Source organism: Scomber japonicus, chromosome 14 (genome assembly GCF_027409825.1).
Source record: "Scomber japonicus isolate fScoJap1 chromosome 14, fScoJap1.pri, whole genome shotgun sequence".
Classification (NCBI taxonomy): domain Eukaryota; kingdom Metazoa; phylum Chordata; class Actinopteri; order Scombriformes; family Scombridae; genus Scomber; species Scomber japonicus.
The window spans coordinates 26,659,370-26,677,448 of record NC_070591.1 but is presented as its reverse complement, the minus strand read 5'-3'; the positions used below and the strand labels follow the sequence as shown (position 1 = coordinate 26,677,448).

The following is an 18,079-nucleotide window of genomic DNA, read 5'->3' as shown; positions in this document are numbered from 1 at the left end:
TATGACAGGAGGCAATGGGGTTTATAGAAGACAGTCGTCGAACATTGGCATAAGACAAACACTACCAATTATCTTGACCTAAGGTGGTATACTTGTTTACAGCAATTACCAGGGTATCAGAATTAATTTGCAATGACTTTCTGACACTTTAAATATGTAGCGTTTTCACTCTAACAATGAGTCACCCATTAACGATGGCGTGTGATAAGAAAATCACCATCTCACTCTCCATCTTGCTCTTCTTGCTATTCTATATTCTTGCCCTAGCTGTCACCCGTTTGACGATACTGTAGCAGCGTACGAGTGACAGAGGGGACTCTGAAATGCTGGCTGTATGGAGATGAATGTTTTCTGCCTCTGCACATGGCCTGATCTGTCTTGCTTCAGCCCCTCTTACATCATGGCACGTGCCCCGGGGCTTTCTCTCTACAGAGCAGGCGTTCTGTATTTAGAGCCTGATTTATACACAAACACACATACCATTGGGGAAGGCGCAATGAGTGTTCTTTTCCCCTGCCGCAACTGCCAGCAATATTATCATCTTCCCACACTTCAATGTGCCTTTAAGGATAGCATTCAGAAAGAAAGAAGAGAAAAAAAAAAGATCTTATGAAAGCTAACAGTAATTTTAAAGCATAAGTGAACAGAGAAATGGAGAGCTGTTGGGTTTAGAGTATTCTGAACCCGCTCGATTCGAAGTAATCTTAATTAAAAAAGCAGCTTTTCTTTTGTTCTTTTTCTTCTGTCTTTTCCATTTCTTCTGTTCCAGGTTACAGTTTTAATCTCCTGTCTTTTCTACCACTCAGCATGTGTTTGTAAGATTTGCAGTGGAAGTCAATCGACACCCCACGGATGCACTGAATAGGGAGGTGGATGCGAGGAGGAATGAACCTGGTAAACTCGCAACGGGAGGAGAAGCGAAAAATAATCCCGATCTCTCCCTTCTCTCTTTCTCTCTCTCTCTTTCACTTTCTCTTTCTTTCGCTCTCTTTCTTCTCAGGTTGTTAGAGGGCTCGATGTTCAACGCAGAAGTGAAGGAAGGAGAGATTTTGCCTCCCACCATTCAGAGGCTGATGAAAGGATACAACAAGTACCTCAGGCCTTTCTTTGACAGTAAGGGAATTGCAGACACATGCAGCTATGGAAATGACAGAACACGCACAGGAAATGTGTGTCTGACAGGGAACAGGAGAGGTTCATATAACAGATTTGTGTCTGCATGTGCCTACTGAGTAATATCAGCTGACACGGATACATTTTAATTTACTGCAGATGGATATCATAATGTGAAATAGAGTCAAATGTATCTTTGAAATAGGTTTTCTCCCATAATTGTCATGGGTATAATGAAACTGTAACAAGAAAATATGTGCAGAAGAAAAAGGCATTAGCTTCAATACAAAGCCAGTAAAGAAGACTTAGTGCACAATTTACTTTAAATACTAATATAATCTGTAATGTAGTCAGGAGTTTTAATCAAGATCGGAGCTGCTACAGTAATACGTGCTGTGATTTAGATTCCAATTTTCAGCAGGCGACTTATTTACTCGCAGTAGAGAAACAATGTCTATCTCAGCGAAGGCTCTCAGAGGAAAGAAGTTATGTCATTTTCCTGCAAATCCCTCGCTGCTGTTATTGTTCTGGGCTCTGACAATCTGTCAATGTGATTATGATTTGTTTTTTTGCTCGCTGTTTGATCTGTAAGAACACCTTGGACTTCACTAAAGCAAATACTATTCAGAATAATCACAAATCCCTGCCATGTAAGAACAAAAATTTAGTACACACTAATGGTAAAAACACAAACAGAGTGAATTTGTGCAACTATAATTGGGAGAACTTCCTTTGATTGTGTTTATTCTCCAACCCTTGAGAGGCATCATCACCCAGATGCTTTGCTAAAACTTCCTCACCAGTGTGCTTTGCATTCTGACAGCATTTTAGCAGTCACACATATACTAAGTTGAAATATTTGCAACTTTTTGGGCTAAGGTGTAGTGTTGCTTTACTTGTCAATGTCTCTCTCAACAACAGAAGCACAGCCCCAGGCACAGCCAACAGGGTTACCCGCCTCAGTCTGCCCAGATTTCTGGTTTAAAAAAATAAAAATAAAACTACCACCTCACTCAAAATGTAATCATTATTTCTAAAGCTCAAATGACCGTAAACCTGAAACTCAAACCTCCACATTTTAATTTGAAGAGTTTTTGGATATTTGAGCAAAAATAAAATGTGAAGAAATTAATGTAAAGAAAGTACAGTAGGCACACACAGTATCTGTAATACAACAACAGGCTCAGTTATGGGGGAAGGAGAACGGGAGGATGAAACATAGGAGAGGCAAAGTTACTCCTCTTTGATGGTGAATCAGGGAGAATTAATTCCCTGCAGGAGATTCACACTCGACAGACTGCAGCTGCTGATGTGCCAGCGATGTGGGGTCTTGAGCATTTTTAAAAAATGTGCCATCCTTGGATAATGCTTCATTATACAACACTACGATTTATTATACAACCATATATCCCTCTGTCTCCTCAGTTAAACCCTGTTATGTCATACAACTGTGTCACACATGCATTTAAATACACACTAAAGCACATTCAAATGGTGGGGACGGTATTTTATTGGTTGCTTTTGTGTTTCTAGATGGTCCTGTAACAGTTGGTATGAGCTTGGACATCGCCAGCATTGACACCATTTCAGAGATCAATATGGTAAGACAATGATTTCATGCATCACTGATTACTGTGACTCATCAATAAACTCAACACTATTGATAAGTTAGTGAAGCATTAATAGGCTTAAAAGTCTTTTTTTTAAACTAATGACCTCCTTATGTCCTGCTTACCTTATTAATCCTGTCAGTCCCTGTTTGTACTAATTCCAGTAGTGTAGCAGTTTTCAAAATAAATGTATTGGATTTTCCTTTTTCATAATAACCAAGGCTGTTTGAAAATTAAGAAACATTTGAAGTCATAAGATGGATTTATTTGAATTCTGAAGGTGTCAATTTCTGATAGCTCATTACAGAGCAAACTAATCAATGAAATCCATGAGGTTAGATTTGTAACTGACAGTAAAACACACAATAAACTCATTGACCCTTTCAATTTGCCTGTTTTAAAAGGGGCCAAGTGTCAACATCTTTCTAATGACAAAAGCATCATAGACTAGTGGCACACAATTAACCTGACGTGCACACGCTGTTTGGATCGAAATGCACAGAAAAATTTAAACAAAACTGAATAGGCAATTTTGCTAATAAAGAACAGGAGTATTGATATGTTGACTGACAGCGAGACACAAGGGTCAGTTCAAGTGTCAGCCCCGGTTATGCAGTTGACATGACACCAGCGTTCCACTGGGACTGGTAGAGCTGAAATAACTAATTCCTGTTGTGCTGAACATTTGCTTTAGAAAATTGCACTCACAGCTTGTTGCCACACAGTGGAAGACATTGATTATGTCACTACATATGATGTAACATCATGGATTTAAGAATGGAGGTCTCTCACAAAAAAATATGTTGAGCATCCTGAAAAAAACAAAAAAGACTTGCTGACTTGAAGCAATGATGTGGATTACTGTTGCTTCAGGTGCAGAAAGACTCAGACACCTGACGCCGTCAATACTCAACAATCAATGCTGAACCCAACAAAAAAAGATTAAAAAATGAGGCTGACTAATGAAATACAAATACACAAGAGAGGCTTAGTTTGCAAAATACAACAAAAAAAAACTTGTCTGTCATCACATTACTGACATGCTTGTTAAAACAGTCTATTAGCCATTGTTGAGACCTTTGCACCCCTATCCCTACAGGACTACACCGCCACCATATTCCTCCGCCAGCGCTGGACGGACGAGCGTTTGGTGTTTGAGGGCAACAAGAGCCTGAGCCTCGACGGGCGCCTGGTGGAGCTCCTCTGGGTCCCTGACACCTTCATCGTGGACTCCAAGAAGTCCTTTCTCCACGACATCACCGTGGAGAACAGGCTGATCCGCATCTTCCCCAACGGGACCGTCCTTTACGCACTGAGGTTGGATAATGAACTACTATATTGCGTCATTGGTTGTTGTTTGTTTTTCAACTCAGACAGATGTCAAAAAGGAAGGAATGGAGAAGAAATTGAATGAAGGAGGACGCGTGGGTTGAATTTGAGATAATGTGGTGGTGAAGCAGGGGGGTTTGTGTCAATTCTCTTACTTGGGTATTGGATTGCATGAGTGGAGGTGCATTAGATCTATCGATATGAAGAGCTGTGGGCTACCAGAGCAACATAAGACCTGATAGGAACCTTCCAGTGGATATTCCTCTGTGGGCAAGAGCTTAACATCTGACGAGCTCTCGGTGAGCTTCTGAAACGCGCAATACTTTGGCATTTTGATTAGATTTGATTAGGGCCGAGCAGACAGGTTCTAGATAGAAAGGTTATAGATGATCCAGTGGGGGAATTTGTTCCGCTCTTTTAAGCCTTTGATGATGGGATTTTCAAATCCTAATATTTTTATGTCACATGCTTTAACCTCAGCCTGTCTATGGATTGTGTAAGAGCTGGCAGCAGTCCTGATTTGACTTCCCTCACTCTGTGCTTTTGTGCCATGACCTCATTGCTGCTTATTTATTTTTTTTCTTTTTCTTCTCATTCATACAGTGTAGAGGTGGGGGAAAAATGTCACATGGGGACTGTTCTAATGGCAGCTTTGCAACTAGCATGAGGGTAAAAATGTATGTGGGTGTTTTCCTATAATAAATTGGGTTGGGTATTCAGGCTCAGCTCAGGCCTGCCTCGAAGTTAATCATGTTTCCATCCACCAAGAAGGGACTGCAGCGCTCTTTCTCATGGGTGAGAAGAGGCGTGACAACATGCATGTCTGTGTTAACCATTATGTGTGAGTTTGGATGTATGGTTTTATTTTTAACAAGTGCGTGACATTGTCATGTTCAGCGTGACTCCATTTGTTGATTTGTGTTGCTCTGGATGTGCGTGTGTCGGCTTCATGGGCATTTCCATACATACTCCATACACATTTTATGGGGTTTTACTGTGACTGGGGAAATGTGGAGGCACGATGGCACCTAACAGTCACAGCACAAGACCAGTGAGAGTTAAGACAAGCCTTGAGAAAAGATAGTCAAGAGAGGGATTGTCACCTCAGGGAACTGGGGCCGTGAAAAAGGACAGGATGAAGTGAGAAATGTGAGGTGGACAGCTGTGGTAAATGTTTCAGTGCTGTGCCAGGGGGAATACATGAGAAAGCACTGAGGTGAAGCAATTCAGAGGAAAGATTCAATTTAAGAATTACAGTCCTGGATGATACATTTATGAAGGTCCAGTTTATATTTGTGATGAAAAAATATACATCATGAAACCACAAATCAATTTCGGTGCATAGTAGACCACCCTGGTAGAATTTCTGGAGGGTCCACTTATATTTTCTCATTTCTCATTCAATACGCTACAGCTTATTGGTATAATAAAAGAAAGCAATATTCAATGATGAATCATATGAATACATATTGAATTGTTTTATTATGTCACTGACATTTGATAATTGATATAAATATGTTTAATTGGAACATTAGGAAGAATCATACTAACCTGAATATTTGATATATATTCATGTTGAATCCATCATGTCATGAATTATTATGCAGGTAGAGAGCGTATTGGGACCATTTATATTTCATCAACTTTTCATCATCATCATCTATTTACTATATAAAGTCTGAAGCTCCACACTGATAGAACACCTCTGGAGCCACCTCTAAAAATGTTAATGCAAGACATGTATTCTTAATTTGCAGTATTGAGATTGAGTGGCTTTCTACATACTGACAACAATGCAAAGTAAAGGCTTCATTCTGTTATGTAGGGGTGACACAGGTAAACTCAAGTGCAGACATTAAAATGTGAGGAAACAGGGATGTAATGGGAACAAGGTGGTTATTATGAAGACTGGTGAAAGGGAATGAAGTCCTGGGGAAGCTTTGACATGTAGCTGAGAAGCTCAAGGGCTTGAGCAGGTAGCAGGGAAACTGGAAACCAGGAGCTGAGGCTTGAGCTGGAAGATGGGTAGAACGAGGGTCTGGTACAGGGAAGCAAGGCTGATGCTGGAGACAGAGCAGATAGAAGTGCAGGGAACAGGAGTCAGGGTTAGGCAATAGATACATTAGAAAAGACAACAAGAAAACTTGGAAGTGCATGAAAGATTATGTTGACTAATGGTCAACACAGTCTATTATTTGGCATCACTTAGTCTTTGTAAGGTTTGATTACAGAGATGATGGGCAGGTGTTCTCTCCTGGGAGCTGTGAGACAGACAGATGAGTCATTGGAGGCTGCTGAAACACTGGGACATGAGACAGCTGCAGCTCAGCAGCAAAAAGGGACTGCTGCTGGTTAGTAGTAACAAGGGAATGCTGTTGGTTAGTAGCAACAAGGGACTTGGACCTCTGCAGCATGGGCTCAGCAGCAGGTGCTTGGGCTGAAAGCTAGGCTAGGCAGTCGCATTGGGAACCACACATCCTTTTGGAGACGCCACAGCACACTGTGAAACTAGTAAAGAAAGTCCCTTCAAAAGTTGATTGCTGAATGTCAGAGTGGTTCCTCAGCTGATCCATATTAGGTTACTGTGGCTCAGGAAAGGCAAACTGATTGAAGCGCAGGCAATCTGAAGTGTGGGCTAAAGGCTAGCAGGCTGGAGTCTAGGATGCTGGTGACTAACATGCTGCAGTTTAGCTGGCTGGGAAGTAGGCTGAAGGATAGGAGGCCGGTCGCTAGCAGATAAGGAGATTGGCTGATGAGTAGCAGGTCCAGCACACAAGGTGGCTAGACAGGCAGCAGGGGATGTGGGGTATCCAGGTAAGAGGTATGGCAGATCAGGTGCAGGACATACAAGCTGGGTACTGGCTGGAGCTGAAATAGGAGTTGCAGCATAAGTGGTCCCAATCTTTGCCAAATTAAGCTGTAGTTCTAGCAGCCACAGCTTGGATGAAATAGTGTGGAATGCCAGAGACAGAGCTGCATCCTTGCTGGAGGTTTCACTTATGTGGGGGCAGAACATGTGAACCAAAGTGCAGACACTCAAGTTGAGGAAACAGGAATATAATAGCAACAAGGTAGATATTATGAAGACTGGGGGAAAGGGGAATGAAGTTGTGGGGAAGCTCAGGCTAGTAGCTGAGAAAATTCAGCTGGGGCTTGCGGTAGGTAGCTGGGAAACTAGAGTTGAAGATTGGTGTGGAAACTGGGAGCCATGAGCTTGAGGTTCGGGCTGAAGGCTGAGAAGTGCGGTAGACCAGGGCAGGGAAGCAGGAATGACAAGCCAAGATGAAGGGTTGGAGACAGAGCAAAAGGAACTGCTGGGAACAGGAGACAGGGTTAGGCGAGGACAAGAACACGAAAGCGTAGACTGACGGTAGTAGAGTCTATGATCTGTCAGTATGGAAGTGGCAGAGCTGAGTCTTTGTAGAGGCTTGATTACAGATACGAGGTGCAGCTGGTGTGGCACTGCCCGAACTTCAGCACACCGATCTATACACACAGACACACACACACACACACACACACACAGAGGGAGAGCGGAGAGCAGCAGCAGGCCAGGGAGACATTGGGTACATTTCAAGTGTCGCTTTTCACCTGAACTAGAGGTTGTTCCGAATCATCATTTTGATGGTCGTCTCAAGTGTCTTATTTTGGCTCAGAGGAGCGAGGAGGGATTTCTGAGGAGCTATGAGCGAGGATACATAAGAGCAGCCATCCATGGAAGTCTTTTACTGGCAAACAATCCCCCTTATTTATTATAGTGTTGGATACATCACAACGTCTCTGCAGTTTGACACTGATGTGGAGACAGATTACAGATTAAACTCAAGTATATCACTCCCAAGTTTTATAAGCTATTTGTTTTCTGATTCAGCATTTAGATCAACAGAAGAACCATAAACAACTTTCTTCATTTGTTAGAAAGGAGAAACACTTTTTTGAGTTACATAATCTGCATTTTTTCTGAAACATTTAGTCGAATTTCCAATGTTTAAAAGACACTGACTATATTCTGGGTTATTGAATAATGCATTCACAATCAGAACATCAATAAATACAAATGCAAATAATGAATAACTAATATAAATGCACCCTGCCAGTAGAAATGGTTCATATGTCACAGTAGGGAATGTTTGGTTTGGCAGGTGTTTGTCAAACAGGTAACAGAGAGAAAACACTGCTGATCTGTTAGGGATAACAAACCTTTATCAGTGTTAGCACATGTGCAAACAACATCCATCAAAAGTGGCTGCAGCTGTTGAAGTCGACTGGCAGCTGATCCACCTGTGATCAGTTGCCGCTGTTATCAGAAACAGACATTGCTTTACGTGACTCTTCAGAGGAAACAACATCTCATGTCTCTAAAAACAGATCTCCTCACCGTCTCCTCTCCTCATATGGCATCCTCACGTCTCTCTGTGCATTCCACGATGGGCTGGGTGGGGATAAGATGCAAGGAAAAGATGCAAGTGAGGGAAACATGGATGCAATATAAGGGACTTGGGATGCACCCACTGAAATGGAGGTATATGGAATGACAGAAGATGTCCCAGGGGCAGATGTAACACATTCCCCTTCACATATGACATGTTATTTAGAGAGATGCATTCATATAAACCAAAATCTTCAGCACAACTTAAATCACAGAGTGAGAGAATCATTAAAAAAATCTGCTCTTTTGTTTTCTAGAATAAACACCTGTGTACTCTGATCATTGTGCAAGAACATACTGCAGAAGTAACATGAACTGTAGCTATTAATATTCCCCTTTAATAACAACTTCTATGTCTTTCAGGATTACCACCACTGTGGCCTGCAACATGGATCTGACCAAGTATCCCATGGACAAGCAGACCTGCACCCTACAATTGGAGAGCTGTAAGGACACTTCATATTTAATCAAGAAAATCAAAAGCATGCAGCTTGAAGCTGTGGCAGCAAGTTGGTGGGAGGGCATGATTTCAAATGAATCTGATCAAACCAAAAGGATCAAACAGATCACGTTCTCTCATCTTCTAAACTGTGTGTGTGTGCGCACACATATATATGTGTGTGTGTGTGTGTGTGTGTGTGTGTGTGTGTGTGTGTGTGTACGTCAGCATGATTATGTCACACAACCAGTTTGAAGGGCCAATTCCAGTCACAATGCTGTATCTTCCGGTGTATGTTCATCAGTTATAAATGACTTGATGACTATCATGAAAACAAAGACATAGCTATGAGGTAGGCATGTGAAATTCTTCTGCCCTTAAACAAACTGTGTGTGCTAATTAGTAAGTTTTAGAGGTCTTGGTAGGTTGTTGCTGTTGTTGCTGTTGTTGTTGTTGTTGTTGTATCCTGGTTGTAGCTCCAAAGTTAAAGGTACCCTGTATAGTTTTTGACCACTAGTAGCGCTGTGGAGTACTCTTTTTACAATTGGGTCCTGATTCTGTTTATATCCTGGATAGGCACTATTTTGCTGATCAACAGTTCGTCTTGGGAATGGACAAAGAAACATAGCAGTTCAACAGCAATGCATTAGCAAAAAGACTAGCAATTAAATATGCATGCAAGAGCTGGCAAGATAAAAAATATCTTTATCTTTGTCTTCAAAGCAGCATCAGGTTTGTTAAAATGTACATTTTGTATTCCTGTAGGTTTCGTCATTTGAAATGACATTTGCACCATTATTTAAAAAAGAAAAAAAAAACAGGAAAACATTTTAACTGAACAACTGAATGCTCCTGAAAATGTCAAATAGTGTAACCACAAAAGAATGATAAATGTTAAATATTTTATCCACCTACAGTCTATTTAAGTGTAATACAAATAATAACTTCATTTAAATAAATGTAAATGATTCCTGATTGACATGATTCCCCAGATTAAATGTAATATTTAGAACAATTGTTTTCCAGTCCATAAAAAGAATATGTGTGCAAGTTATTCATACGTTTATTTTCACATTTTAACCCCTTTAAATTTGTCCTAACCACATGGACCCCATAACACGTCACTGAACCATGTGAACAATGCAGGAGTTAAAATGTTGGAAATGTTTTATGAGGAGAGAAATGCATTCAACTGATTTATTATAGGTCTATAATACATACAATGTACCTTGGTGAGAAGAGCAGTTGTTTTCTCACAGGGTACCTTTAATACACAGCCCTGACAGTGATATTGATCTTCTCATTTAACTCCAAAGAGAAAATACGTGTTTTCCAAAAAGTCAAATGACTCTGTTAGTGCTTTACTGATCCAAATATGCTCCTCACAGCAGTCTTTTCCCAAAAGCCCTTTGCACCATGTTTAAGGATTGGCCCTGTGCCTGATACCAAGAACACCTAATCTTACAAATCCTTTAATCTCAAATTAATATCTTATGGAGGCAACTCTCTGCCAGCGCACTTCAACAATGTATTTGTTCACTTGCTAAAATTCAGGAGTTTCTTGACATTTTCTTGAAATAAGAGGAGAGAATTGCCTACTTTTTATATTTTACCATTGATCCTAAGTGGAAGTGGTGGCATTATGTTGATAATTAAAACAAATCATTATTGAGATTAAAATACATGACATGATGCATTATTTGGCTTGTGGGTTCCAGGTTCGAAAGGATGAAAAAGAAAAAACTCCTCTTCTTTCTCTGCCTCCCTCGCTCATTTGCCGTCAATTCTTTCCAGCTCAGCTCCATACTATTAAACGCCAACTAACCAGCCAGGCTAAGCTAAGTCTGATCCCTGCCAGAAGCCCACCGGGACCTCAGTGCCAAATAAAACATTTAACGGCAGCTCCAGTCCCACTTAGTGTACAAAAAGACATCTGGAAGTTAAAGTTAGGTAACTGAGAGGATGATGGATCCAACCTCCACCGCTTCGATAATTCCAAGCTAAATATCTGCATCATTCTCTCTCTCTCTCTCTCTCTCTCTCTGTCTCTCTCTTCTGCCCTCTCTTCCAATCTCTCTCTCTCATCCTCTGCTGTTTTCTCTCTCCTTTCCTTTCTCATCTCCTTCAATCTTGTTCTCCCTGTCTCTTTATGAAGATGTATATTCAAGGATTTATTTCTTTTAATGCTGTGCCAAAAGTGGATCCTCTGCACAGGAGGAAGGTTTAAAGACAGAGTCGTTGTGGGAGGCTGCCAAGCGTTAAGATGGGGATTACGGTAAAATATTTAGCAGGTTCTGACAGCAAAAAGGAGAGTGGTAGTCTTTTGTGATCTGTGCTTTAATTCAACTTTATGTGGCCCCTTTTTAAAACTGACCGAGCGTACATGTTGCTACTTGTTTACAAGAGGCCATGGGGCACTGGAAGGTTGAACGTACCCCCATGTTACTCTTTCCATGCTATTACACATCATGTCACTATCCATTTATGTCTGTAATTTGTACAGTAATGTCAGAGCTTTAGGTCAGGAAAATAATGAGTTCTTCTTGTAAGAGCATTACAACAGAGAGAGAAAACAGTGGATTTCCAGGACCTTTCAGCATCAAAGTCACCATTGCCCTTCATTAAGGGATTTTGCTCCTGGCATCATGGCTCAGCCTGGTCAATAATACATGACTCCATATGGGTTTAAATGGGAGAGTGATAGCAAATTAATGAGCATCTCATATACACTAGATTATAGAGGTGTAACTGCAGCTTCTACTAAATTTCCTTATTCTCTTGCTCCCTCTGCAGATAAATTAGGAAAATACACCATAGAGGTTTAAGCCTTGTTAATCACATCTTTTTCCCCCTCCTTCACAGCGAGTCGTGGAGCTCGACAACCACACCACGTCATCAGAACCACACCACCACACCACACCACACACACTCTCATTTTGTTGACACTATTATACTTACATCGCTCTGACAAAAAAGCATGACCACATCGGCATCTTTTCACAGGATTCATTTTGCATGTCCCTCTTATTCTGAGTTTGATTTGGGTTATCAAGGCTCTCTAGGGCCCGGTGGAATATGCATGATTAGTCAGTGATGGTATGAAGCAAGAGTTAAGCTTTCATTTCTTTTGCTATCCCCTTTGAAGAATTGAGTGAACACCAGAAATGCATTTCCATTAGTGATTCCTGTTGAATCTTCCCTGTGTCAAACTGTGTTAAAATGAATAATGGGAGAATATTCTGTTTCCGCTGCATGAATGAAACACTGTTTCTTGCTTGGTTGAGGTGGTTACATATTATGCTAATTCCATGTGTTGATTTACTTGAGCAATGCAGAGTGTAAGACCTTTACCAATTTGCTCCTCAGGGGTAACATAGTGTTTTAAACTAGCTCTTTTCTAAATGTCTCTCTTGTGCTGATATTTAGCATGAGGGTAAATCTACCACCCACCATGGACTGCAATCCCAAACAGCTCAAGCATGAGAGAAGCGGATCTTAGCATAACAGTCAATTAACATTCCAAGCTGTTCCCACCGTTGCTGCACTGGGGTTTAGTGAAAAACAACTTATGCTGTATCTATACCATCTTCATTATCATCATCACCACCACTATCATTATAATTATAGAAGCTTTGCTGTGTCATGATGAGAAGGCAAAAGCTTTTAATATGGTGGGTAACTGCTATTAGTGTTCATCTGCCGAACTATCACTGAGTAAGGCGTTGATCCTCAAACTGCTGCAGGGGACAAATTCACTTTTGTGTTATTTTCCCCAAAAAACGTCAATTTATATCCCTTTCTATCTCTTTTACAGGGGGTTACAACATCAATGATGTCATGTTCTACTGGACTAGAGGGAATGAATCTGTCAGCGGCTTAGACACACTTCAGCTGGCCCAGTACACAGTGGAGGACCACTACACCTCTGTGTCAGAGGCCATCTATGAAACTGGTAACTATTTCTTAAGGTTACTCCCAGAAAGATTTTGAAATGACTCGGTGACCGTGAAAGATTGCCTCATTTTCTACCTTTTAAAAATGTCATAAAAAGCAAAGAGCAGTGCAGAGACCAAAGACAAGGTTGCAGTAAAGGGTTTATTTCCTTTGACGTGCATAGAAAGACCAAAAGTACAGAGCTGAACTGAACAAACTTGAAGAACTGATGAAAACTAGGCAAGAACTGACTGACTGACTGAACTGATCAAACCACAGGGAACAGGTGGCACAACTCAAGGGCAGGGCTAGAGAAGACACAAGGAGCAAGGCAGGGCTAATGAGGAAAATGCAGCGTAGGTGTGAAGAGGAGAACACAAAGAAAACATGTAGAAAACACATATGCAACCCAAATATAGACAAGCAAGACCAAAAGACCAAAAATGACAAAATCCATGAGGCCATGACAAAAAAGGGCCATCAGAAAATGTAATAGTAACCCAAGTAAATACTAAACAATGTCAATTATTGTCTTACCAATAATTGTAATTTTCTACAGTAAATGCAGCAATGTTGGGAGTACAGTATTAGTAGCCTAGTTTCTTTACATGTATTTAGTTTTGTATTGATATCTTAAAGTGAATGTAATGTGACTGTTTCTTTACATATCTTTGCTGTTTTATATAGCGCACCACATTTCTTTCATCAAGTACATTTACAGACTTTTGCTCTTCTTCTCAAAGGTAACTACCCCAAACTGGTCTTCCACTTTGAGCTGAAGAGGAGCATTCTGTACTTCATACTCGAGACCTACGTCCCCTCGAGCCTGCTGGTTGTCCTCTCATGGGTCTCCTTCTGGATCTCTCTGTCCTCTGTTCCAGCACGTATTTGTATAGGTAAGGCAAAAACCAATCTTTATGTCAGAGCAGATATATATTGCACCCACTTTACCTTCCAGACATGTAGGTATTGCTCCTATGAGATAAAGAATTCAACCTCTCTCTCTATATATATATGTTATAAATCTTCAATTACTTTAACTTTTCTAGCTGTGGTCTTTGTTCTGACATCAGTATTCCTGTACTGTTGCACACATACACAACTCTGCTCCCCTTTAGTGAGCACACATGTTGCTTTGGGTTTGATTTCGGAGCACTGAGGGTTGAAGAGAACATCTCTGACACAGTGTTATCTAGTGGGAACATCCAAACATAGATCCGTTCCGTTGAATTAGATCTACAACTCCTCCAGGGGTCTCAACATGTTCTCAACACATACAAATCTGCAAGCTAGCTATCCTACTTTATGGCACATTGGATGTAAAGCGATTGTTTCTATGTGGTTATTTGTGTTGCTGCTGTTATTTATCCTTGTCAGTGTGAGTCTGTGTATCTTTATTATATAAGGACACACCAAGTTAAAGAATGGGAAGAAGTTGTTATGGGACATTCACTTTCTTGTAGAGTTTGATGAGAAGATCATTACTCATGTTCATGGAGCCTGTGACAAGGTGATTAGCATAGCTTAGCATGAAGAAAGGAAAAGAAAAGAAAAACAGCTAGCCTAGCTCTGTCCAAAGTCTAAAAATAAGGCTACCAGCATCTTTAACTTACTAATTAACACATTACATATTCTATATTTACTACTCTCCTCAAGGGTTAGGTTGCCAGGCAACCAGCTGAAACTCCAGGAGGTCACTGCACCTGACCACTGTTTGCCACTAAATACAGGACTTGTCTTTACATTACTGTTTGTGTACTGACTAAGCAAACAGGAAACATATTAATTACTGACATTTAAACACTGTTGGTGTGGTTTTTTTCATTTGACAAGAGCTCGGCTAGTTGTCTCCAACCGACTTTCCAAAGTTTATGCTAAGCTAAGATAATCACCTCTTTTTTCTAGCCCTATACTTAATGCACAGTCATGAGGTATAAATCATCTAACTTAACTCTCTGAAACATTAATCAAGGTTTACTCACCCCTGGCTATTTGTGCATTTTTAACAGATCTGTGGTTCAAAATTTAGTATAGAAACTTTTTATGAGGGGTGTAAAATATGAACAGTATGTGAGGGTTAAATCAGAATCAGAAACTTTATATGTGTACATAAGAACATATGGCAAGCATCAGTGCTCTATATGATGGATTGTAGATACTTGGTCATCATCTCTAGGGATGTGGGGTATATGATGTCTTACGTTTAGTCATTGCACCCTAAGGTCACTAACAGATATGCAGCATTGAAAGCCATAGTTGAGTCATATACATAATGTCCTAATGTCATAATGGCATAATGGCATCTTCTCACGCAGCCTTGTCTTTTTGTGCAGCCTTGTCTTTTAACATTGTCACATGTAACATACTGTACCTCCATTATCCCTCTGATTATGCTTATACTGTAAATTTAGGGTAGTCCGAACTGTTGATTGTGCCTGTGTGTTCTGTGACAGGAGTGACCACAGTACTCACCATGACCACCCTGATGATGGGAGCCCGGACATCACTGCCCAACGCCAACTGCTTCATCAAGGCCATCGACGTGTACCTGGGAATCTGCTTCAGTTTTATCTTCGGGGCGCTCATTGAGTACGCCGTGGCCCACTTCTGCACCCTCACTTACACCGACACCCACATTCTCATGGTGAGACCCTGCTGACTGTACTGTCTTGTCGTTCATTGTTGTGGTCATTGCTGTTGTCACGGTCACAGTCTTCATCGTCATCATTACCATCATCATCAGAACTGTACGGTAAGTTGAAAAAAGTTCATTCTATTATGGATGCCATACCTTTTCATTTGCGTGCATTTCACTCTTTCCGTCCCTCTCCCGCAGTACGGCCACCAAATGCATGACTTCGAAGACGAGATGAACGGCATCGTCACCACCATCAGTCACACCAACAGGGCCAAGAGACGCAAGGAGCCCGCCGCGACCCCTCCCACAGCTCCCACCTCCACAGAACTAACAGTCAGCCCGGCCAGCCCTTCAGGCAGTGAGCCAAAGCCTGAAGCGACCCCTCCAGAGCCCACCAATAGGTGCCTCACTGTCCTGGCCACCATCCGCAAACTCCTCAGCTTCATAAGCTGCTGTCACATCAAGAACCCCCACCACATAGACAACTACTCAAGAGTCAGCTTCCCCCTGTCTTTCGTCATGGTTAACCTGCTCTACTGGATATATTATCTGTACTTTTAGCATTTGCTCGCGTGCAGCACATTTTCCCAGAAAGTGTGAGACTGAGCGTGTATGTAGTATTTTACTGTATGTACTGTATGTATGTACAGTAAGTGTTATTTAGGTGTTTTCTGACATGAGTGTTTACAATTTCTACATTTGGATTCATGAGTGAAGTAGCGTATTCATAAAGGAGGCAAGAGTGATGCTTACAGTGTGATTGCAGCTCCATGTTTTAAAATAATAACCTCCTTGAATTGAATCATTGTTCTAAATTTAGTGTAGCTGGTTTTTGGCCTTTCTGGCGCAGACTGAAGAGATTTGCTAAATTCTGATACACCTTGAGATGAAAAGAACATTGCTTAGGAAGATAATAATAGCCAGTCTGCATCTCTCTTATCGCTGTAGCATATTTATTTAAACTATATCGCTGTCTGGCAAAAAGAAGATGGAGCTGTAATTTGAGGCTTTGTGACAGAATTTGGCGGCGTTGCTGAGAGGAGAGAAAATGCACATTCCACTTTGATTCTCCATTGTGATGGATTGATCATTGGTATTCTTTTCATTTTCCATTTCTTCCTGCAGGTACAACATTTAGAGCGAAATAGGAAACATAATGGATGGGGGGAAAAGGGGTGAAAAAGAGAGACGAGGATGGTGGAGAGATAATTTAACAAGGGAGAGTGTGTTAAAAACGTCAGTCTCCCAAGGACGATAATTTCCTCCCGCTGTTTAAATCTCTTTTTCTTGTGTGTCCTTCAGTGAGTTATTTTTAATCCAGTGAACAGCACGGTTATTTATTTATTTATTTATTTATTTATTTATTTAATTGACACTATAAATGTAGTGGCCTTTGATACCTTCAGTTGTATTCTGGAAATATGGCGACCATGAACAGTATTCTGGCATCACAATAGACTCTTCTATTATTTGACATGGAAGGTAACCTGCACCCCTAGGTTATGGAACTCTGAAGTGTTCAACTTTAAATAGATTAATAAAACATTATGACAGAAATAACTGAGAAATATATAATACTGAAATATGTAAATGACTCAACACATTTCAAAATAATTTAATGAATTATTAAAACTCAGCTGGTCATTCTTACTTTTGTATAAAATTTACAAAATGTGTATTCTGGTTCTAAGGATGGTTCCTCTCTCCAACATTAGCTAGCTGGCAGCACAGCTCTGGCTGGCAGTGGCATGGTGGCTAATGTCATCATGAAATAAAAACAGACTTTAAAAAGGGCATTTTAAAAGTAAAAATTGTGATTATGAGCATAAGAATTATTAAATAACATTTCGTAATAGCAGATTGAGTGTTAACATTTTATTCACAATTTTTGAGTTTGTTTATACATTTTGACTTTTCAAAATGCATGCAATAATAATAATAATAATAATAATAATAATAACAGTAATAATGATAAATAATATATGATGATACATTTTATTTGTAATGCACTTTACATTTGAAACTAATCTCAAAGTGCTACAAGGTAAAAGCATTGGTATAAAATACTGAAAAACAAACATTAAACATAAAAATATGAGTATAAAAGCAGCAACCAGCAAGGTTAATGAAGAGTTATAGATGCTGTGATTATTTATTTCACCAGGTCCTAATTATTTATAAGAACAAAGAAATAAATCTCGAATGTGAAGTAGTCAAAACTGTTCTAACCTTGTTAGAATAAAGTGTGTTCATGAAGAACATCATTGCTTATAGTAAGAATAAGTTTTCAGGGTCTTTAATACTGAACACTTTGACTCTCCATACTAACTTGGCAGGTGTAATAAATAGAAAGGTGTGAATATACAGGACAGCAACACCTGAACAAACAGGCGCCATGTTTTAGTGATATATGCAGTATGTCTCTTTTTTATGTGCCGCTGGTAGTTTCTCACTGTGCTTTTGTAATAGATAAAGCAAGAGTCAGACTTAGATGTGTTAGACATTGTAGAGGGATTTGAATATGAATGAAATGGCCAAAATATTTCAACATGATGTCATCATCTGTGCATTACCCAAAATGGAAAAAT

At 40.3% G+C, this 18,079-nt stretch overlaps 1 protein-coding gene across 1 annotated transcript; it reads left to right on the top strand.

The window, feature by feature from the left end:
• Positions 1–992: 992 nt before the first annotated feature.
• LOC128372598 (gamma-aminobutyric acid receptor subunit pi) lies at positions 993–16,052 on the top strand. The gene is made up of 8 exons (XM_053332699.1): positions 993–1,113; positions 2,647–2,714; positions 3,823–4,040; positions 8,845–8,927; positions 12,735–12,872; positions 13,597–13,749; positions 15,307–15,497; positions 15,690–16,052. Exons 1-8 carry the CDS (start codon positions 1,017–1,019, stop codon positions 16,050–16,052), a joined length of 1,311 nt encoding a protein of 436 aa, XP_053188674.1. The 5' UTR covers positions 993–1,016.
• The last annotated feature ends 2,027 nt before the right edge of the window (positions 16,053–18,079 follow it).